The sequence below is a fragment of the Sinohyriopsis cumingii genome, chromosome 10 (assembly GCF_028554795.1).
Source record: "Sinohyriopsis cumingii isolate HCF-2022 chromosome 10, ASM2855479v2, whole genome shotgun sequence".
NCBI lineage: Eukaryota > Metazoa > Mollusca > Bivalvia > Unionida > Unionidae > Sinohyriopsis > Sinohyriopsis cumingii.
Window position 1 is genome coordinate 120033879 of NC_142970.1, and position 25897 is coordinate 120059775.

The 25897-nt window shown below is 37.1% G+C and overlaps 1 protein-coding gene across 6 annotated transcripts in view; it reads right to left on the reverse strand.

Annotated features, from left to right (window-relative positions):
- Positions 1–982: 982 nt before the first annotated feature.
- Positions 983–25897, reverse strand: part of LOC149791107 (uncharacterized) — a 167595-nt gene continuing 142680 nt past the window's right edge. For 5 of the 6 annotated variants that reach the window (XM_089973023.1, XM_089973024.1, XM_089973019.1 and 2 more), the window contains 2 exons: positions 6460–6609; positions 983–4571 (listed from right to left, as the gene is read on the reverse strand). In XM_089973023.1, coding sequence (XP_089829149.1) covers positions 4429–4571; positions 6460–6609 — 293 coding nt within the window. In that variant the 3' untranslated portion in view covers positions 983–4428. Of the gene's footprint in view, positions 4572–6459; positions 6610–24930; positions 25295–25897 lie in introns of those variants that run through there. The other variant, XM_089973020.1, reaches the window with a different exon arrangement.

The following is a 25897-nucleotide window of genomic DNA, read 5'->3' on the forward strand; positions in this document are numbered from 1 at the left end:
CAACTTATTACGCAAAACCTATCTTTCATAATAGAGTTTTCGACCACAAAATCAGTAGGTGTCTTCCAAATCCAGATGTTATTAATGTATGAATATGCTCTAGAACAAAGGTATTGTCCATGGTACATGGTCTAGAACCAAAGTTAATATCCGTGGTACATGGTTTAGAACTAAAGTTATTATCCATGGTACATGGTCTAGAACCAAAGTTAATATCCGTAGTACATGGATTAGAACTAAAGTTATTATTTATTGTACATGGTCTAGAACCAAAGTTAATATCCGTGGTACATGGTTTAGGACTAAAGTTAGTATCCATGGTACATAGTCTAGAACCAAAGCTTTTATTCGCTGTACATGGTATAGAACTAAAGTTAATATACATGTTACATGGTCAGCAACAAACGTTCTTATCCACTGTACATGGTGAAGAACCAATGCTTTTAATCTTTGTACAAGGTCAAGAAGCAAAGTTATTGTCCAAGATGTTTCTTTTCTTTCTTTCTTTTTTTTTGTGTGTACTGACTTTAAAATTTTAGCTTTTGAATGACAATTCAATGGAATTCGTTGTTATCAAAAAACTTTAGCGAGATACCCGCTCAAGAACTTGCATTATAAAAACAAGTTTTCTTCTTTTACGCAGAGTGATTTTGATCATTCGTCTTTTGAGTAGAAATAAAAAAAAGCTTGTTCCTTACCTCAGTACAACTTTTCACCAAGAGCGCTCCATGCGTCTGGTATAAAATTAATGCTGTTTTGCTGAAGTCATTTTTCTTCTTTCAGTCATAGTGACCTTTATCATTCAACTTTCTTCCTTACACCATTGAAAGACAGCTTTAAAAAAACAGTGATTTTAGATAGTGCATTTGTGACGAAAATGTTTTCGTGTTTCAGTCAAGGTGACCTGGACGTTTGACCACTAGACACCGAAACCAAAATGAAGCGTCTAATTCTTTTTACGAAAAAATGACAGTATTCAAAACTTTGTGAAACATTTACTGATGCAATTTTTAAACGATCCGATATAACGGAAACAAATATTAATGAAATATCTTTATTTCAATGGTACTTCCATAGATACAAAAGCACTGTTATGGACACGCGAAGTTTAAATTCGAGTTCCATTGATGTTGTAATTATACATATTATTGCTACTTACAAAACTAAAGCAGACAATGAAATACTAGTAAAACGACCCTTTTTTCCCATACCCAATCATGCACTTTGCATGGACACAATATATGATTTATTTTCTTCCATTTTGCCTGGTGGGAGAGAGAGATTTTCAGACGCAATTAAAGACTATCTTTAATGTTATGCCATAATACAATTTAAAGTTGCATGGCATAGAAAGATCTTCCTGTAATCAAACGTTTTCAGTCTTACCCATAGTTCATTGCGAACCTCTTTAATTACCGCAGTAGTAGTCTTCATACTTTACAACAATGCAAATGAGAACTTAAATGCTTCTTTTAAAGTGATCGTTCTTACTTAGAATCCTATTTAAGTTACTTTTCTCGCATAGTAAGCGTAATTTTACGCCGCTCTCGAATATATATATATATATATATATATATATATATATATATATATATAATGAGATGCCCAAAAGATAGTACTTGGGACAACCTGCTCCGTTATGTGTTTTTAAGTAGTAGTGATGAGTTACAGGTCCAGAGTTAAACACACTAAACAGTTATTTTGATGTTGATGCAGGTAAATGGAATGATGCCCGGTGAATTCTGGCAAATACTGGAACATTATGTGATTTCATCCCCAAAGATAAGATATATCTTGGACCATTTCCTGCTAGTACTTTGATCAATAATAACAAGAGTTATCTCCCCTATTACACTGATTCTTTCGTAATAAGAACTATCTCGCAATGGTGAATTACATGCAAATGTAAGATTAGGCTAAAGTTATACGAGATCAGCAAAATAAAGTTAGATATAATATTTTCCTGCGATCAATATATTAGATACATATACCATGTTGCTAATTGGTACACCATATTAACAATACATCTCCATGAAAGAATCAACAACAAAACTGAAATGGCTTCAAGCAATATTGTAAAATATTTAACATTATCTATAGTGTTATTATTTGACTGTATTAAACGTTACAGTTGAATAAGAAATATGTACATCATTCAAGGTTATATACACAATTTATAAAACTCCTTCACAGTTTAATTTATTGCCTGACAAAAACATGTCAAAAACTTAAATGAAATGAGCGTATTTTTTCCTGACAAGATATAGTTATAATGGACAAATCGTATACCAACCTCACCATGTAATCATATCTGAGTAGAAAATTAAGGTCGGCCTCAGCAGCCCAAATAAGAACACAGACCTAGGTTTCCTAACGCTGCCGAGATTTCGCTTGTTTGTGAAAAGGTCCATAATTAAGGAAATGTTTAAATGTATACGACCTTAAAGAACTTAGTGCACACGAAACTGTTCAAAATTCGAGTCCGCGGTCAAATGTTCGGTTATAGTCGTTCCGAGATTACGGGGTCGGTCCTGTTTCTGGTATGGTTCAAGTAAGATGTATAGCTGCCTACTGCATGACGTTCAGTACGGTAGGCTATACATGTCAAAAGTCAAATTTGTAATTATGCATACATGGGATAAATAACATTTATATTAAACAGTGAAATGTGTTCTAAATACAAAATGTCCAATATTAAAAACAAATAATGACATCCTAGAAGAAACAGCAATAATGTGGCGTTCATATTCCGTGAAAATAATCGATTTCCCCCTTAGTTATCTAGGTTACAAAATTCGATATTTCCACCAATTGCAAGAATATTTCTTTAGCCATCGAGAAAAGAGTTTCATCTGCCTACATACTTGTCTCAACAATATATCATGCTGTGATAATTCCGCGTATCTAAACGTGCCTTTACTTGTCTGGCCTAACCGTTCCGGTGGCCTAGTGGTTAGAGCGTCCACCTCTGATGTGGGAGATCGTGGGTTCGATCCCCGGCCGAGTCATAACAAAGACTTGCAAAAATGGTTCTAACAGCTTCCTCGCTTGGCGCTCAGCATTAAGAAGTTAGTGTTAGGACTGGTCGGCCTGGTGTCAGGATAATGTGACTGGGTGGGACATCATGCTACATGTCTCCGGCATGATGCCTCAGTGCTATATATCACTGTTAACTGCCACACTGCAGACATCGTAGCGACATGACTGAAAAATTGTTAAAACTACGTTATAAATCCAAATAACATACACACACACTTGTATGATCTCAACACTATTATGTTATGGCTTCTTCAGAGCACCAGACTCTGTCAGATACCTGTGGAAGGTTATGCCACTCCATTGCGAAATTTTGTTTTGAAACTATTTGACTTTGCCTCATGAACATTAATCCCAGTCACATCCATCTTTATTCCCAAACATCAACTCGAAGGCAGCAAGAGCTCTCCTTATAACGCCGGACCCTTATTAATCCAAACGCCTTATTAATCCAAACGCTGTGGTAAAATCTATCATGGCTTATCTTTTCACTTTGTCACCAATTTAAGTCTTAATGTTAAATCGAGCCTTAAGTATTTTATTAGCCAATGTTAAGTCTGCCGTAAAATTCAGCCAATCAAATTGTTGGATTTTAAATATAAGATTAAATCAAGACTTCAGTTCTGCTGATGAAATCCAGGCCTGACTGCGAGATTATGATGTGTGTTTGAAACTTTCTCACATGCTCATTTCCTCGCATAAATGCACACATTTATCGGCTGTTGTTATCTGTTGGCCCTGCCTTATTTGTCCAAACGCTGTCGCAGAACTGACCCTGGCTTAGTCACCCAAACGCTGTCGCAAATTGGCCCTGGCTTATTCATCCAAACGCTATCGCAACATTGACTCTGTTTATTTTAAAGTCCTTACAAGGTTATAGTGCAACCCATTTTTGAAATACATTGTCTTTTAAATCAGTATAGTCAATGCTACATTTGCTAAAATACAAGTAGACATGCATCATCTTTCACTCCAGGATGGTCTTCATCTTGAGCAGGAAATGTCACAGCGGATCATAGATAAGCAAGTTTAAAACTGAAATTTGCCTTAAAGAGTATTGTGAAAAAAACTTCGATATTTCACTAGTTAACAGTATATATAAGATTCCAATCTTCAACTATTACAGTGCACCATGAAGTATGTCATACATCAAATTGTATACGCTTATTTATGTGGAAGAACTAAGTGTAGTTTGCTGTATTGTGCAGAGGAAAACGAAACTATAGCAGTATAATTGAAACATTGACAATTTAGGAGTTAGTCATGTGACGATTTGCCTTTGCAAGATTTCAACGTAGAAGAAAAGTCATTCCATATATCAGTCTCATATAATATGTTTTCAGCTCTTAAAACCGTTTCCATCAATCACTTCTGGCGGATTATCTCCCCTGTTTACTTTTTCACCATATCGATGAGGAGGAGCACTCCAGACACCCCGAAGATGATTCCCGCGATGCAGCAGAGGGCAAAGGACCAAGACAAATTTCTCTCTACTTTAGAGCCGTAGATGATGATCCCTAGCATTATACAGCCGGCTGTCAAAAAGAAAAGACACACCAGTCACAGTAAGACACGCTAGCCACAATAAGACACACTAGTCACAGTAAGACACACTAGTCACAATAAGACACCGTCTGTCACAAAACTCTACAATTCTCCTTTAATTTTCAATTAAAAATGGGAATGAAATTTGTCCCAAGAGATATTTTTCTACTCTGACAATCACGGATAGTGCCCCCAAAAGGAAAAGTAGAATATGTGAATAAAATAGAAATATACTATTAACAAATCATAAATATTGTTTTTCATAAATAAACATTGATTTCATTAAACTAGTCATACCAGATACTTATAAAACGGCGCTAACAGCTGCCTCAATAGGCGCTCAGCATTAAAAGGTTAGTCTTAGGACTGGTCGGTCTGGTGTCAGGATAGTGTGACTGGATGGAACATCATGATACATGTCTGCGGCATGATGCCCCAGTGCTAGAAATCACAATAAACTGCCACACGAAAGACATCATAGCGATATGACTGAAAACATTTTAAAGTTACGTTAAGATTCCAAATCATATACAAATCACACATTGATTAGGATCTTACATTTGCAACAGAGTGCTACACCAGTGTATACCATTGTGCTATCTATGAAAAATGATTACACTAGCAGGAAATAGATAAGCATCAATGTTCATGGAGAATTCCGCATGATGAATAATCATACAGATCTAATTATTTTTTTAATATGGCGACTATATGTGACGCAAATTCAGCAAGAATGCTTGCAAGCCCTAGAAATATTAGGGATAATTATGTAAGCATTAAATGATTGCACGGACGATGAGCTAAAATAGGTTCTTTAAGATGCAAGAGTCGTCTCTACATTATTGTTATAAGCAACATATAATGGTTGCAAATAAGATGAAAGTGTCAAGTCTTCACACCGCTGTTGTGAACAAAATCTAATAGTTAAAAATAAAATGAGATTCAGGTCTTTGCACAGTCATTATGAAAAACATAATGGTTGCAAACAAAATATATTCGATTAAGTACTACATGTTTATACAAACTTGTATAAAGTGTCTAAAATATTTGAATGCATGAGTCAATAGGGTCTGGATTCTATATGCATGAGTCAATAGGGTCTGGATTCTATATGCATGAGTCAATAGGGTCCGTATTATAAATGCGTGAGTCAATAGGGTCCGGATTCTATATGTATGAGTCAATAGGGTCCGTATTATAAATGTGTGAGTCAATAGGGTCCGGATTCAAAATGCATGAGTCAATAGGGTCCGGATTCTAAATCCATGAATCAATAGGGTCTGGATTTTAAATGCGCGAGTCAATAGGGTCTGGATTCAAAATGCATGAGTCAGTATGGTCCGGATACTAAATGCATGAGTCAATAGTGTCCAGATTCTAAATACACGAGTCAATAGGGTCCAGAATCGAAATGCATGAGTCAGTATGGTCCGGATTCTAAATGTATGAGTCAGTAGGGTCCGGATTGTAAATGCATGAGTCAATAGTGTCCAGACTCTAACTACACGAGTCAGTAGGGTCCGGATTCTAAATGCGTGAGTCAATAGGGTCTGGATTCAAAATGCATGAATCAATAGGGTCCAGATTCAATTGCAAGAGGCAATATGGTCCGGATACTAAATGCATGAGTCAATAGGGTCCGAATTCTAAATACACGAGTCAATACGGTCCAGAATCGAAATGCGTGAGTCAGTATGGTCCGGATTCTAAATGTATGAGACAGTAGGGTCCGGACTGTAAATGCATGAGTCAATAGTGTCCAGATTGTAAATGCATGAATCAGTAGGGTATCGATTCTTAAGAGAAAGTTATACGTGCTACCAAACATAAAGAAAGTACAGATGTGAGATAGAAAGAAGAGATAATTGTTGCCCTTACCAGCTGCAAAACAGGCAAGCATTGACAGAATGCATATGATTCTCTTGCCAGACGTCTGCGGGACAAAAATATACAGTACAATAAGCACAAGGGCTGCAAGGGCTGCAATGAACCCTAGGGTCTCGAAGGCCTGCGTTGCCTCAAACCAACCTGAAAATGAAAAAAATGAAACATTGGTAGCATCTCTTGGACGGGATTCATGAAATTGGATAGTTCATGGCAAATTACCCAATAGTGAAATGAACATCGTAGGCACTAATCTACAATGCATTATGTGCCAACAGTTCTGAGTCTACGATTTTTATAGTAGGATTTGCATTATACAGTTGTACACTCGGTATTCCACATCGATCTAGCCAATGTCTGCCAGAAACGATCGCAATTTCAAAGACGTGCACTAACCAGCGTATAAATGTGAGTGCTTATTAGGCACATCTCAAAACTGAAGTGGAAAATTACGCAAAAAAGCAATATAAACTTGGCTCATGGATATGTTCCTATAGTGTGTGCGTTTCTCGTCTACGCAGAGAAAATGTTAATGAGTTGAGCGGAATAATTTAAATAATTAATATTGAATATATACTTACAATCAACAATATCTTTAAGAAAAAGGCAAACAAAATTATTTATTTTTGTTGCTTCTTTTAATAATAATAGTGAGGACTTTGTATAGCGCCTAATCTTTAGAAACTCTAAGCGCTTTACAACACAAGACAACACCTAAAAACTTATATAATTATATAATTATTAAAAAACACCATGAGAATAGAAAACATTAAAATTTGCTGAAAATATTTAAGGTAAGGAAACATTATTAGGTCTTTAAGTCTGTTCTTGCAGTCGAAATAAGTGAGTTTTGAGAGCACTCTTGAATGTGATCACTGTGTCTTTCTTTATGTCTAAGTTCAATGGGCAATTCATAACTCATTGCTGGGCCTGGTATGCAAAAGAACGTTGTGCATATGACTTTGTTTTCATAGTGGGAATAATGAGTATACGATTGTCAGAAGAGGAGCCTAATTATCTAGTTGGTGTCTATACGTGGGTGAGGTTTCGATAGGTATGTTGGACTGGAGCCCGTCAGTGAAACGTGGCACAGAAAGCAAATTTTGTGTTTGATTCTGGATCAAATGGATAGCCAGTGTAGGGTATAGAGCGGGGGTGGTGGTGGGGGTGGGGGGTGGGGGTGTACTCTCATCGAGGTAAAATAAGGATGGTCCGAGCAGCTGTGTTTTGAAGTTTTTGAAGTTTCTGGACTAGATATTGAGATGATCCAGACAGAACTGAGTTACAATAGTCCAGTCTTTAAAGTACAAAGGAACACACTAGTGTTTTAGTGGCATCACCTGAAAGATAATTGCCTTTTGAATCTTAGGTTCTTAAAATTGTATTCTCTGTGCAAATACTCGACGGAGTAAATCATTTAACAAGCCAAGTATGTACAAGGAAAACTGAAACATTTTATAAATTTATAATGAATTTCATACATGTCGGGTGGACAATATTTGTATCAATCCGACTGCGAGAATAAACTATGCGAAGTTTAAAAGAAGCCGGATATAGACCACTGTGCAGATGATGCGGGTTACCTTGAAAATAGATATTTGGAGCTGGGCCGTTTCCTTCGACTCTGCTCTCACTGATTCGTCTTAATTATGTTAGTTAATTAGGTCGTTTACTTTTCATGTTATTTTATTTAGATCGCTGCGTTGCCGAATTTGTTTCGGTACGGAAATTTCTCATATACAGTAGTAGGAATGCGGACATTTCTCTGTGGTAGACAATAACAATTTTGACTTCTTTGCAGAACTGTATTTTGTTTACGAGGAATTTGAAGGCGCTCTGATTTAATGCTGTGCTATTTTCTAAATATTCGGATGTATTATGGCATCGTGCATATTCCTGCAGTACAGCTATGTACGGATGTGTTTTGATGGTCCTGAAGTGTATCATTACACCCAAGTAACTTATTGCCACGAATTTATCTCTGTCTTCTTATACGGGAAACAAACCAAGACAGAAGTCTAACAGCTTGATTGAACACTGCATTGTTTATAACTCTAACTAAAGGTCACTAAACTTTGGTCACTGCCATCTCACCTCTGTCTGCGTGGGTTCGAGTCTCGGATTCGGCTAATGTGGGTATGTGAGAAAGCTTGCCAGTAGCTTCTCGAGGGTCGGTGGTTCTTTCCGGGGATTTCTCGGGTTCTTCCTCCATCATTAATACTGGCCGCAATTTATAGCCTGTCGTGTGCTGAAAAATGGCGTTAAACCCGACAACAACAACAACAACAACACCTAAACTTCGGTGATGGTTTGTCCCGCCTGGCGAGTCCGTGTAAGGTGGACTGTACCAATCCAAAAAAGGAGATCGTTTACGCCGAACGATAAAAGGTCTACCTATTATGATGGCTCGTCATCGTACGCAAAATTGTTTGTTACCGGCGGAGTTTAAATAGCGACTCGAGTTGGTGAAACAGTTAATCGACCCTACCCCATTAATGACTCAAGTCTGGCCTCGAGCCTGGTCCAGTAGTGAGTGACTCGAGCCTGGAAAAATATTATAATAAATTCCCTTGGTATGGGTCTGACAAATACGGTAATCGGATGATAATTCCATTTACCAGTGTTTTCAAATAGTGCCGACATTACCGCCAGCCACGGCATTCCTTGTATTAATTACTTATTTCATAGAGTATAATTTAAACGAATATAATCGACATTTAACAGTTTGCATCTTGTCTGACAAAAAGAATTGAAAATTGAATTACAGACTTACGGTAGAAAATCATTGACAATTTAATGAGAGCTTAATGTGAATAACCGCTTGCAACTTTTTATTAGCTATTTAAATATGGATTTATTTAAACCTAGTCAAGTTTCTCAGCTAAAAATGACGTGGACGTACTGATGTAGTTTAATGTTGCAAACAAGACAGGTGATTATGTCGAGTCTACAAAGTAAGACGGAATAGTCCCCCCTCCATGATATTTAATCCTGATCATTCAATTGCAAGACTTAGTTTAACTGCGTTTTGCGCGCGCCCGAATAAGCTTATCTCTATTTTTAGATCAGATCTACCGCAAGAAAGATCTGAGGGGTTGCCAATGGGAAAATTGAATTCTTTCCAGCGTGCATGACATAGTATACTGAAACGGTTAAATGGCACGTTTGAATCATTCTTTCTTTTTGTTTCTTTGGTGGAGTTGTTTTTTCTTGGGGGGGGGGGGGGGGGGGTATTGAGTGATTTCTGACTACATATCTCGTAAATACGATTTAAGCATTGCGATTACGACTGATCATCCCATAATTACGACGAAGCGCGGATTTTTTACTTATAGTGTAGGTGCAATGATAAAGGCTTATATTGTTAACATTGTCCATGCAACTGAGTGTCCCCTACTACATTTATATAAATAATGTGTTTGAACGTCAGTTCCTATCCAAGACAGTCCCTACATGACGTAACATTGCCCCTACGTTGCTGTAATCAGCTTAGGCTTGTGTGTGAATGCAAGGACATAGCAATGTGTCCATACGGAACTCTCACTAATATGAACTGTCATACAAAAACATTAGTAATGTGTCCATACGGAACTGACACAAATATGAACTGTCATATCAATGCACTAGAAATGTGTCCATACGGAACTGACACAAATATGAACTGTCATACAAATACACTAGCAATGTGTCCGTAAGAGAGAGATGAGGACACAAATATAATAAATTTGGAGAATAAAGTTCATAAGTCAAACATGGTTCACAAGTCTATTACGTTTCGCCAGAATATAATGTAAAACAAAATTGATCTAGAAGTCCTTAACATAACGCATGAAATCAGCATTGATCCAGAACTTGTAAAAATAAAGCATGAAGTCAACGTTGATCCAGAAGTTGATCCAGAACTTGCAAAAATAAAGCCTGAAGTCAACGTTGATCCAGAACTTGAGAACATAAAGCTTAAAGTAAACACTGATCCAGAACTTGTGAAAATAAAGCCTCATACCAATTGTTTCAATGCATGAAATTCATCAAAATATATTACTGATTTAAAGTAAAACCGTGACATGACGGGATAGACGACGTGACGGGATAGACGACATCGGGAAAGCAGCTATATGCTCTTTCATAGCTATGGTGGGAGAGGGGTGGGGTGGCATGCAAAATATGGCATACTTCTCATGAAAAACTACATTGCTTTTTACTTCTACAATTGTATTATGGCATAAAATGGCATAACCAAGACACACATAAATCAAATACTAATGCGAACGGATTTATCCACAGAATTAACTGACATTTTTCCAACGATTATATTTATAAATATGCTTTAGCACAAATCATATATATTGTTGTCATTCAGACAAAAGACGAAACTATATTTCGAAACTACGCCTTCTACATGCTGTAAGGTTATGAAACATGTCAGCTTGTCATATAAAATTGAGCTCTGATAATCCAGATGCCAGTTTTCCGAATTTCTCGTTCATGCTACTATCATGTCCCATGAAAGTTTTGGTCACCAACATATACAATTATATCATCCCATGGAACCGAATAATCGGCGCCTTTTGACAATAGTCGATTAGAATCGGATAATCTGAGTTTCATTGTATTAGTAGATTAGCATCGGATAATCAGTGTTTAATGGTACTATTCGATTAGAATCGGATAATCTGTTTTGTACTAGTCAATTAGAATCGTACAAATATGATTCTACCTGCTGAACAATACACCGAAACTATCAATACCTTTCACCATTACCTATTAAAAATGAGATTTAAGAAAGTAATAAAATCAGTTAATTCATTAACTAACACATCATGCCAGATACGTGTTCACGTGTCTGTCAGTTTTAATCAACCAAACACAAAGAAACAAAAAAAAAATGTCGACTGTAATTTTCATTTTCTTAAACATACTTGGTTTTCATCAGCAATTGGATAAATCAAAATCTTCTCTTTAATTCACCACTGTATATAATTTGCATTTGTTTTCAAACGTTTGTGATACTTTGTGAACAGCAGTGAAGCACGCAAGTCGAACGTAATATGAATTCGAAATTTACTCAACAAAAAATAAGTTAGCCCCACCCACCCACTCCCATCAGTCTTCCCATTCTTTATAGTCAATCTGTGCATTTAAAGTACGGGAATGAATCTGGTGACTGTCTAAAACTAACTATATCAACAGTCCACCTATCTAGACTGTAAAATAAACGATATAAATCGATATCTGGCCTGCATTTGTACTATATAATATAGCCACCATCAACACGTATTATTCATGCAAAGCATAAACATTATTGTTGACGTTTCAACTGTCACCACTTTTATTAAAGTCTATAAATCATTCCGATATTTCATCGATATTACGGTGATAAGTACAGATAATTTAACTGAAGTTCGGAAACATGCTTGCTTAAAAACTAGTTCAAGCTTTTGAAAACGAAAAATGCCTAATGTGTTGGCGATACCATAGTTCGTAGGTAACACGGATGAATTATATGAAAATATCAGTTTGTTGCGTGACGATGCGTGACGATGCTGGTTTGTGTTACCTACCTTGCTAAATGCACTACAGGTAAGAAATTCTGTTTGAGATAAATATTTTTATAAAATAAAACATTTCAACGTACTTCAAACCCACGAAGTTCGATCCGTGATGATTTCCGACCCGAATAAACTCTAACAGGATGTTAATATTCCTACACTTCAAAACATAAATCCTGCTTTATCTGGGCCTAAATTTAAAAACTTCATTCAAAATTTAAAAACATCCTTTCCTATTGTATGTTCTTTACCAGGAATGTATGACAAGCAAGCAAACTGGTTGGCACGAATATACTGTAATCACGATGATACGATAATCACCAAGATACAGTAATCACGATGATATGATAACCACCGAGATACATTACTCACGATGATACGATAATCACAAATATACATTACTCATGATGATATGATAATCACATGGATGCAGTAATCACGATGATGCGATAATCATCAAGGTACAATAATCACGATGATATGTTACTCACCAAGATACGGTAAGCACAAATTTCAACTGCTGAGTATATGTGCTCATTGTAAACAAACCGATTTTGTGAAGTCACAATCTCCAGTATCAGCCGACAGTGATAATAAATTACTTTCGACCATATTTTTTGTATTTAAAAATTCTGTCATGACGTGGAGAGTTTTAAAGTGTCTATTACATATTATACTAAATGTCTAAATGCAACATATCTAAAGTAGATGACACAAAAATAAACTCTGAACTCCCAAAGATTCGCCAGATAAAAGACATATCAAATCAAATCCAGCTTCATTATGTACATAAATTATTATAAGTATTTTGGAACCGTTGACTACATTTTGCAGGTGAGGTTGAGCAGCCTACACGGAAGAGCAAAAGGCAATGGGACTGGTTAAGACTGACAATAATGCATAGATGACACTGTTATTTGACCATAATGAATAGGTGAGACTCTCTGTGTGTGTGTGTGTGTGAGTGTGTGTGCGCGCGCGCGTGTGATTTGGACTTTTAACGTAGCTTTAACAATTTTTAGTCATATCGCTACGATGTCTGTTGTTGTTGTTGTTGTGGGGTTTAACGCCATTTTTCAGCACACGATAGGCTATACATGGCGGACAGTATTAATGGTCGAAGAAGAACCCGGGAAAACCCCAGAAAGAACCACCGACCCACGAGAAGCTACTGGCAAGCTTTCTCACATACCCACATTGGCTGAATCCGAGACTCGAACCCACACAGACTGAGGTGAGATGGCAGTGATCCGTAACGAAGAGCGCTTTAGACCACTCGGCCACTCGGGGCCCCCTACGATGTCTGTAGTTTGACAGCTTATAGTGATGTCTAGCACAGGTGCATCATGCCGCAGACATGTAGCATGATGTCCCACCCAGTCACATTATCCTGATACCATGCCGACCAGTCCTAAAACACTAGCCTCTTAATGCTGAGCGCCAAGCGAGGCAGCTGTATGTACCATTTTTGTAAGTCTTTGGTATGACTCGGCCTTGGATCGAACCCACAACCTCCCGCATCCGAGGCAGACGCTCTAACTACTAGGCCACCAGAGCGGTCTAGGTGATACGGGTATCTGACAATAACAAATAGCTGAGACATGCTTTTTGACCATAATGAATAGATGACACTGTTATTTGACCACAATAACTAGGTGAGACTGATATCTGAGCATAATGAATAGGTGAGACTGTTATCTGAAAATAACATCTGACATTTGTAAAACTTAATAGCTGACCACTACACGTTTGTCCCCCAACCACAAAAACGTTTACGAGCGCCCCCTACTATTAATGACACAACCAAGTGATCTCACAAATATGTATGCACATATAGACAAAACCAATCTCTTTCTATATTGCAATAAGACCTTCTACATTAGGTATGCACGTGAAGCATATGATCTACAACCATACTGACCATATAATTAACCCCTCCTACATGTATAAGATTACCCACGCTAAGGTGTGGTCAGTACTGACCATATCATTAAACGCCATGTACTTACTGGCATGGATGCAGAGTGGACTGATGAAAATGGTGCATATAAGTGACGGGTGCAAATTGCTGTGCAAAAAATTAGACAACTAAGAAGAAAGTTTGTATTCATGATAATGGAAATATTGAACATCCTTGTTTTGAGGAGATATCCACATTGCAATGGATATGAAAATGTTACATTTGCTAAAATAAATGGATTTTAACGAAACTATGCAAATATATGGACTTCATGTCTAGTGGGGACTGCAAGTCCAATGGAACCATGTCTAGAGGAGTGGGGACTGCAAGTCCAGTGGGTTGCTTGTAAGTTAAGACAAGCGATTTGATAATGGACTAAGGTTCTGTTGTGTTACCTGCAAGGCAAGCCACGCCGCTCATTAAAGGACTACATGACTAATGGTTTACATGCAAGGCAGCACAAATAACTCATTAATGGTCTACAGATCTAGTTGGTTCCTGATTTTCGGTATAACTGGTCACCTGTAAGCCAAGCCTAACAACTTATTAATGGACCACGGGCCTAATGGTTTCTTCCGAAGCAAGACAAACGCTTTTTACCCCATCATTCGTCATGCATTTGTTGTTCAGTCATTTACCCAAACAACAAATACTGTAAATGGCGTACGCCCATGACCAGCACAATGTGAGATCTGTCATTTTAAATTATGCCCTTTGCTTCCTTTACTTTGATGAGGGCTGACATCATGTAGGTAGGAATGCCGTGCAGATGAATTCGGTAGCTATTTATATCCCATGACCAACGCCTGTAAACAGTCATAATGCAGGGCCTGTGTAGAACAGAAATGGAGTGAGAGCCTGCTTGTTGTTGTTGGTTGGTAGCTTGGTTGCTTTTTAACGGCACTTGAGCACATTATTTGCTATATCATGCCGTAGGAAATGGGATCAAAATGCCTTTCTAAAACCGCACCATGGCAGGCGACCCAAGCTGGCTTGAGATGGTATTGAACACCAACTTGCTCTATTATAGAACTACAACGTTTCCCACAAGGGAGATCAGACTGGGGAAAAAATCATGAGTCTAGAAAGAACCCTTACCACGAAGTTTTTTATGACATAGGAACATTAATGGTCACATAAAGTAGAAAAAATCGTTTGTAACAACATTCAAAAAAAATTTATGTAACGTAATTTGTAGAATGAATGTATATTAATGTATATTTCATTTGTTCTAAAAGTTGTTCGTGCAATTAGTATATTTATACCTGTACTGCTGATTCGCACATACAGACAAACAGACGTTAGATTGTGTTTTTCTTTCGATTTTTAAACAGAAAACCGCTCAGCTTGCTGAACTGTCTCCGATTTAATTGATCATCCCAAATTATGTTATTTCATGTACGAGGAACCACGTCTGAAAGATAGTTGCGGGTTTTTTTAAGTGTACATTGATATTGTATATATAATTAAGAATGATACAGACGAAGGACAGATCTTAACCCTAAATAGCTCAATTCGCCTTTCAGATAGGTATATTTTTCTTACGGACAAGTACATGTTATTTCGGACAGGTAGATGTTATTTCGGACAAGTAGAGTTGTCTTTCGGACAATTATATCTGTCATATTTTATGCTACATGAGAAACGTGGCGTTGTTGCATCCGGATGTTGATGGAAATCCGAATGCCTTATTTGGGATAGGGAGGAGCAGGGACATTCTTGTTAAAGCTTGGACCTGTTATTTTGGATCAAATACGTGACTTGTGGTTTCTAAGTAGACAGGCAAACATGAGCGTCATCGTATGCAGAGATAATATACGGCTTTAATTTTATTAGTAATAATCAAATTAACAGCCATGGTTACAATGGAATTTCTGGTTGTTTGGTATTTCCTGTATTATTTTTTCTTTCCGTCTATCGCCATCCGTCCCGCTTCCGAAACAAGATATGCAAGGGGTCGGAATATGCAGGGGTCGGAATAAAATAAAATCATCTTGACCCATCTTTAATCCCTTAATCACATTCAAAAGACAGAAAGAATACGGCATTCTAACTTTGTAGCTCAGCTTGAAGACGTCATATAAGTACCAGGAATTCAAAATGAAATGTTCAGTCTATGCTGATGTACTTATTACAGTGTTGGGTAAATTCCACTTGTAAGCTCTTTCCGGACATTCGAAATGCCTGGAATAGTTTTTGACTGAGTACCGTGCCATGGAATTTATGTCGGCCTAACTTTTCGTGTCTGCCTATCTATTTGTGTATAACGCTCTCTAATTATAAACAGCACAGTTCCAAAATAAGTGTTTTATAACGCACCCACAGGTCTAGGTCAACAAAATAGACCCAAAAACATCTTTTGTATAAAGCACCTGAAGGTCTAGGTCTTAAATATAGACCCAGAAATAACGTTGTATAACGTACTGACAACTCTAGGTGTATAATATAGACACAAAAATTGTGTTGTATAACGCACCGACAGATCTATGTCTGCAATATAGACCAGAACTGTTGTGTTATAACGCGCCAATACAGGTCTAGGTCTAAAATATAGACCCCAAACTAACGTTGTATAACGCACTGGCAGCTCTAGGTGTATAATACAGACCCAAAACTTGTTTTGTATACCGCACAACAGACCTAGGTCTGAAATATATACCAGAACTGCCGTGTTATAACGCACAGACAGATCAAAGTCTAAAATATAAACACAGAACTAGTGTTGTATATCGCACGACAGATCTAGGTCTACAGCTTTAATCTGTATATACTCCTGGATTGCCCGACGGAAGACAACAGACTATGCTGATAGTAAACATGACACGGAGAGATACTGTAACCACTTTACAAGACACGGAGAGATACGGTAACCACTTATACAAGCTTTCCCCTCGAACACAATTGTGTACTTTTCACGTATCATTGCTTTCAAAGTCATCTAGAAATTAGTATAGGCGTAACATAAATAGTCCGATGACCAATGGTGGCGGAATGTTGATCGTAAATTATGTACGGGTCATGTATGCCTACTCCAATTTCCTCTAAAATACCGTATGGTTCATAAACGGAGAGCGAGAGGAGAGGGGGAGAGAAAACATGTTGCATTTGACTCTTGTGATATGAATTAAGGTAAAGGCGCATGGGTTTTAGCATAAACCCAGCTATGAAAAAACAGAATACTGACGGTAACAAAAATTCACGAAATGCGTATTCACTAAAGTTCGTTACAAGGTTTTCCTGAGGAAAAAAGCTGTGATATTGTTATGACATCGTTATGCAAACTGATTATATCAAGAAACACACGCACACATAAACAGTCACAGATTATTCATTTCATGTCGTATATAGTTTACTCATACATGCTAACACGAACCCAAAGAATGGTGTGTGTGTGTGTGTGTGTGTGTGTGTGTGTGTGTGTGTAACTTCGCTTTAACAATTAGAGTCACGTCACTACGATGTCCTGCTGTAAATGGTATCACGGTACAAATTCTTTTTTCATATACCTCAGTGCTAATGTTTTGTGAAATAAATATACTTTCTATCCTACCTCAGCATGCATGTCACACACTGTCATAGAGAACAATCTTAGATTGTCAATTTGACAAGGACAAAACTGGGGCCCCGAGTGGCCGAGTGGTCTAAAGCGCTCACCGTTCCGGATCACTGCCATCTCACCTCTGTCTGCGTGGGTTCGAATCCAAGGCTCGGCTAGCGTGGGTACGTGGGAAAGCCTGCCAGTAGCTTCTCGTGGGTCGGTGGTTCTTCCCTGAGTTTTCCAGGGTTCTTCCTCCACCATTTATACTGGCCGCCATGTATAGCCTATCTTGTGCTGAAAAATGGCGTTAAACCCAACAACAACAACAACAAGGACAAAACTAGGTACTCCATTGCATGTAAGAGAGATAACTCTGCTGGAACTAGACAGTGTTAAGAGTTATCTAGCCACAAGAGACATGTATGTGACCACAATTTTTAACACAATAATAAAAGGTACAAAATATGTTCTAGACATGAATTAACATAATTTCACATGTTACTAAAAGGCTCAACTTTTTTAAATCCTAACAGAAAGTACAACTCTTACATAATGCGCCAATCAAGGTTAGTTTTGTTGTTTATTTCTGAATACAATGTTCCGTACTCCTTAAGCTCGGTCCAACTGTGCTTGTACAATTGGTACCATTATACCTTATAATGATGTCTAGCACTGGAGCGCGTAGTAATCAGGTCTCATCCAGTGTCTATCCTGACATCAGGCCGACCAGTCCTAACACTAACATTAAATGCTGAGCGACAAACGAGGCAGCAATTAGTATTAATTTTATAAGTCTTTGATATGAATCGGCCGGGTTTCGAACCCATGATCCCCCGCAATGGAGGAAGACGCTGTAATAACTTAGGACACAGGAACGGTTCCCAAAGAATGAACTGCAAGTAATTATATAATGTTCCAATTGTAAAGTGGAATCAATGTTTTAAATCACGAACTGCATTGATAGATCAGTTTTGATATAAGACGTTTGTTAATGCAGCCTTTGATATAAAGCATGTGTAAATGCAGCCTTTGATATAAAGCATGTGTTAATACAGCCTTTGATATAAAGCATGTGTAAATGCAGCCTTTGATATAAAGCATGTGTTAATACAGCCTTTGATATAAAGCATGTGTAAATGCAGCCTTTGATATAAAGCATGTGTAAATGCAGCCTTTGATATAAAGCATGTGTAAATGCAGCCTTTGATATAAAGCATGTGTAAATGCAGCCTTTGATATAAAGCATGTGTAAATGCAGCCTTTGATATAAAGCATGTGTAAATGCATCCTTTGATATAAAGCATGTGTTAATACAGCCTTTGATATAAAGCATGTGTTAATACAACCTTTGATATAAAGCATGTGTTAATACAGCCTTTGATATAAAGCATGTGTTAATACAACCTTTGATATAAAGCATGTGTTAATACAACCTTTGATATAAAGCATGTGTTAATACAACCTTTCATATAAAATGTTTGTTAATACAGCCTTTGATATAAAACATTTGTTAATACAGCCTCTGATATAAAGCACGTGTTAATACAGCCTTTGATATAAAACATGTGTTAATACAGCCTTTGACATATGTTAATACAACCTTTGATATAAAACATGTTTTAATACACCCTTTGATATAAAATGTTTGTTAATACAGCCTTTGGTATAAACATTTGTTAATACAGCCTTTGATATAAAACGTGTTAATACAGCCTTTGATATAAAGCGTGTCTTAATACAGCCTTTGATATAAAACATTTGTTAATACAGGTTTGCTATAAAACATTTGTTAATACAGCCTTTAATATAACACATGTGTTAATACAGCATTTGATATACAACATTTTTGTTAATACAGCCTTTTATATAAAACATGTGTTAATACAGTCTTTGCTATAAAACATGTGTTAATACAGCCTTTGATATAAAACATTTGTTATTACAGCCTTTGATATAAAACATTTGTTAATACAGCCTTTTGCTTCTCCGGTGTTTATTAGATCTTGTTTTGTATTTAAGAATAAAAGCCTAAATGTTATTAACTGATTTAATATCGATACCTAATTCTAACCGCATTAATTAGGATGAGATAATTTCTTTTTTATAAAACTGTGGGGGGTGGGGGTAACTTATTTTACTTAAATTAGTATTCAAACGCTGACAGAGGACTAAAACTATACTAAATATTAAAATGCAGGCAAGACGAAAACAAAAGAATTAACGAAATTAATAAAACTTGTTATTAAAAAAGTTTAGTGTACTTTTGCTTACTGCGTTTTTCCTGCTAAAAGCTGTAAGTTGCCGAATCACACAGTTGTGTGATCATTTGTTTATGCCACAATACACACTTAAACAAAGAAAACAACTTTAATAACATCAAAAGGTTCAATTTTTATATGCTTTCTGATGGAGAAATATATAGATCCGTGAGGTTTTACCTAAATCAGTTCCTATCATAATGCATGAAAGAGATAATATGTAATCCTGTATATTGGTTTGATTGGCTTCGTTTGATATTATCATTTTAAAACAGTTCGATGACGTTGCATTTTAAACCTATCGTAGGTTCCATCCCCGGACGAGTCATACCAAAGACTTACAAAAATGATACAAGCAGCTGCCTCGCTTGGCGCTCAGCACTAAGAGGTTAGTGTTAGAACTAGTCGGCCTGGTGTCAGGACAATGTGACTGGGTGGGACATCATGTTGCATATCTTCGGCATGATGCCCCAGTGCTAGACATCACTATAAACTGCCACACTTCAGACATCGTATTGGTCTGATCGAAAGACTGTTGAAGCTACGTTAAAAATCCAAACTACAAACACAGAGAGAGAGAGAGTTCACAATTCATTCAAGTATGTCCCAGAAACTAAAACTCGGATTGGTTATTGTTTATTTTCTTCTTCCCTTTTTAGTTTTGTTTCTCTTTTTTTTTTTTTTGGGGGGGGGCTGTATAGAGCACCATGCGCTGATGGAATACCAATGATTTGGTATGTTTGCATGTACAAAAACACTGGCTGCTGGTTCCTTTCAAGCCAACTCTGATTTGAAACCATGCCAACCAAATTGTGTATATCCAAAGCATGCTGTCAAACTGATCATCTGTACATCAAATGAAACATGACTGCACTGGTTCTGTAATTATGCATCCGGTTGCATGCTGACGTTGGCGGGATTTGGTGATTACATTAGTCATTGTTTATTACTACCTTCACAGTCCACGGGGGAGGGAGGGATAGTATACGAATCTAATTCCTTGAAGTCGTAGATATATTAGCAAATATTGTAAACTTTTGTAATATTTATATCTAAAATTATCTTTAGATGATTACTGCATTTAATTTTACTATTTGCTTTTTAGACGTACAAGGATGTCTCAGTTCGTGAATTAAGTACCCGAGTTCTTAAAACCAATAATCATTACAAGGCTGGAAAAAAGTGTATGAAATGTAGTTAATTTACACTACTGACCGTGTTACGAGTAGATACATGTTGTTAATACACAATATGGACTGGGTTATGAATACAAATGTCTGGTCATACACAGTACCGACCTGACTATGAAGAGATAAATGTTTGTTAATACACAATCCGGACTGGGTTATGAATACATAAACGTATGTTAATACACAATACCCACTTGGTTATGAATACATAAACGTATGTTAATACACAATACGGACTGGGTTATGAATACATAAACGAATGTTAATACACAATACCGACTTGGTTATGAATACATAAACGTATGTTAATACACAATACCGACTTGGTTATGAATACAAAAACGTACGTTAATACATAATACGGACTTGGTTATGAATACATGTACATAAACGTATGTTAATACACAATACGGACTTGGTTATGAATACATAAACCTATGTTAATACATAATACGGACTTGGTTATGAATACATAAACCTATGTTAATACACAATCCGGACTGGGTTATGAGTAGATAAACGTATGTTAATATCCAACACCGACTTGGTTATGAATACATAAACGTATGTTAATACACAATACGGACTTGGTTATGAGTGACACATGTATGATAAGACACAATACGGACTTGTGTATGAATACATAAATGTCTGTTAATACACAATACGGACTGGGTTATGAATACATAAAATAATGAAAGACAGCTCTAAAAAGAATTCGATGGACTAAATGCACAAATAATATTGTCAAAGAATGCATACCACCAACTCTCTTACGTGAAGTTCACCTAGAGATACATTTTTAATATGTATGTGTGAAGAGTTATGTAATATGGCATAATGTCATTAGCATTTTGTGTACGAGACAAAATAGAAATTTATCAATACATTCCCCATAAACAGTTCTGAAGTATTCTCAACAAAGTAGTTATTGATGAAATACGTATTTTTAGACGAAAGAGTACTTATTCACAAAAATACGAACCTATAGACGAAATAGTATTTGTTTACGACATACGTATTAATAGACGAGAGTATTTATTGACGAAAGATTGTTTATTGTCCAAAGAGTAGTTACTGGTGAAAGACGTATCTATTGATGAAAGAATAGTTATCAACGAAAAAAAGTATTTCTAGACGAGATGCGTATTTATTTACAAAAGATTATTCATTTAGAAAAGAGCATATTTTGACAAAAAGCGTTATTATTTACAAAAGATTATTTATCGACGAGATATGTATTTATTGACTATAAAAATTGATTATTGACGAAATGAGATCCCTGAGTGAATGCCACGTTTGTTCGATCTTTCTTTATAAACTGCAATTAGAGATGTATGACCACACAAAAGCTACCAAAAACCCCACAAATGTTGCAAAGATTATCAAGTCAATTTCTTGACTAGCTGACTAGCCTATCAAATAAGAGTTACTTCCCATTATCTGCCATAGGTTAAGTCATTTTGTAAGGTGTCAGACCATCTTATACGTCACTTTACACAGTGTAAAAGTTCTTGGCTATTTGATCTAATATTCATTCAAAACATGTTTCCAGTTTTGTTTCTTTTAATTCTTTCTTTCTTTGTGGAGGTGGGTGGGTGGTTTGCTTTGTTAAAGGGGATTAGGGTGGAGTTTGATTGGTTGGTTGGGGGGGGGGGTAACAAAAAGGTGCAGTATATATTTTGTCATCACTGTTAAAAGGTTTATTTTTAATTTCTTCTACATGTATGAAAAAGAATGAAATATACGCTATGACCAAACGCAATACTGATGTAGTGTCCCCTAGAGGCCGAGTGGTCTGAGGAGCTTGTTCTTAAAGATCACTCCCACATCTCACCTCTTTTCTTGTGAGTTCGAGGCTTGGCTCGATCAACGTGAGATGGGGAGATAGATTTCCAGTAGAGTTTGTGAGTCGGTGGTTCTTCCTGGATTTTTTCCCCCCGCCAAATACACTGAACCGCTATGTGTAGCCAACCATATGGTGACAAATGTCGTTTAAACTCGGCAACACCAACAACAATACCAACAACAATACCAACATAAAAGATTGCACTTTCCATCGCCATTCTAGAGTAAGAACAATGAAAAATAAACCCGATGTATTTCAATAGCACACGTTCGCCATTTTAAGCTACATTATCCAATGGTAGCGGGTTCGATACCCGACTCAACCAGCCTGGTTTGGTTGCCTATATGTGTTCTTGGAAAGCGTTCTTAGCTTCCATGCAACCGGTAATGTACTAAAGGGTCCGTTAAAACCAATGAACGATGCCAGCTCCACAACGGTAATTCTTTGCCGACAAAGATCATTTCAAGCACATGCAAATGATAAACTGTAACAATGCCTACCGTCAGAAAAGAAAAACTCTAGGAAACATTTTTGAATACTTTGATGCAGTTGTATACAAAATCTTTTTCTCCCCATGTTACAAAAGCCTTTGCAATGGCTAGACAAGAAAGAATATCAATATTAAACCATGATTTACATCACTGCGTGTTATATGTATGTGTGTGTGCTTGTGTATGTGTGTGTGCGTGTGTATATGTGTGTGTATATGTGTGCGTGTGTGTGCGTTTGTGTGTGTGTGTGTGTGTGTGTAAGGAAACTTTATATTAGAATGTCCTTTAATTACTTATAGATATTACCGTTTGAATGTGTAAGTAACACCTGTCTCTGCGAACTGGAATGCATACTGAACGGGGTAGATCAATTATTTCGAGCACAAGTCCAAAGTAACGGTAACGTAGGTCTGACCTGACGGGAATGTTAATGCGTGTGTGTCGAGTTGTTGCATGTGTATTGAGTTGTTGCATTAGTATCGAGTTGTTGCATGTGTATAGATTTCATGCATGGACGCTTATTGCTGGCAATTGCGTCGAAATATATATGTTTTTCAATTTCTTAAGTATATTGCACACAACGAAATAACTAAGGAACCCTGCTGCCTGAAGGAAATATATACAATGGCTGGGAAGAGCAGTTTATTGGTTCCGAACCATTACGACGTGGACAACACCTATGGTTATGTTATGAGGTTCGAACCATTACGACGTGGATAACACCTATGGTTATGCTACTGGTTCCGAACCATTACGACGTGGATAACACCTATGGTTATGTTAGTGGTTTCAAACCATTACGACGCGGATAACACCTATGGTCATGTTATTGATTTCGAACCATATGACGTGGATAACACCTATGGTTATGTTATTGGTTTCGAAGCATTACGACATGGATAACACCCATGGTTATGGTATTGGTTTCGAACCATTACGACGTTGATAACACCCATGGTTACGTTATTGGTTTCGAATCATTACGACGTGCATAACACCTATGGTTATGTTATTGGGTTCGAACCATATGACGTAGATAACACCTATGGTTATGTTATTGGTTTCGAATCATAAGACGTGAATAACACCAATGGTTATGGTATTGGTTTCGAACCATTACGACGCATATACCACATATGGTTATGGTATTGGTTTCGAACCATTACGACGTGGATAACACCTATGGTTATGTTATTGGTTTCGAACCATTACGACGTGGATAACACATATGGTTATGTTATTGGTTTCGAACCATTACGACGAGGACAACTATGCTTATGTTTAATGAGTTTCATGGCAATCCTCCAAATATTTTAGGAGGATTAGCAACAGCAAATTTGTGCTAAAGGACACACTGGCCTTCACAAAATGCTGGTATATGACCAGTAGAGTTAATAATACCAATAACGACAATGATCCATCGTCATCCTCGTCTTTGCCTCGTTATCAGTAGCAGCAAAAAACCGTGATCACGTTTAGAAATAAAAATTCGAAAACAGGTAAATCGAATTTTAAACAATAAATGAATAAACAGGCACTCACACGAAGAAAAGATGGTGAACATAAATGGATTTGTTTAAAATTATAGATTGCAGGTGAAAATGTGTGAGATAGGGATTATGTTACTTACTTCTAGTTCCGTAATTGGAATAAGACGTTCCATAATTATAGGAGCGGCACCAAACTTTAAACATGTTTGCCGTGCAAAATCTCCAAATTCCGTCGAACTCTGTTACCCAAACTAGGTGATTTGTCATAAATTGATAGCTCTGCCAGTAAGGCGTGTAAAATCCAATCATGTCCAGCAGAAAGGCCGCAATAGCGAGAAAAAACGCAATCTTTGCAAAAATGGTAGCTTGCTTGTACCCTTCCTCCATTTTTCGATTTTCAGTGGTGTCTATAACGATGCACATAATGATGCGTGGTCTCAATGGGAATGCATGAATGTTGAACAGCGATAGCGGCTGTAGCCTCCCTCGCCTCGTTTGCCTCTGTTTCTCATCCAAAACAGTGTACTTACCTACCATACATAGATACCTCGAAGCCAATGGGGGTCTCGGAGGAAAAATAGTTTTATCTGGGGTTTCAAACATGCAAATACATTACTCTTTCGTATACATTTCCCTTTGCGATTTATTTTTTTCCTTTGCAATGATAAAAGATGTACAAGCTGAAATTTACTACCAATGCGACATACAATAATAAAATCTTATTCACTTGTATTTATTTTTGTTCTATTTAATTGAAAAGTTAGTATTGGATGATAACTTCATCGTGAAATGAGTAATCTCCCTTTGTCAATTGTTTTCCCTCGCGTTATATCACTTTGTTGTAGTTGTCGTACGGTTTAACGCCATTTTTCAGCACACGATAGGCTATACATGACGGCCAGTATTAATGGTGGAGGAAAAACACGGAAACCCCCAAGAAAGAACCATTGACCCATGAGAAGCTACTGGCAAGCTCTCTCACATACTCACACTTGCTGAATCCGAGACTCGAACCCACGCAGCCGGGTGAGATGGCAGTGATCCATAACAGAGAGCGCTTTAGACCACTCTACCACTCGGGGCCCCTTTATATGATTTAAAGGTGGA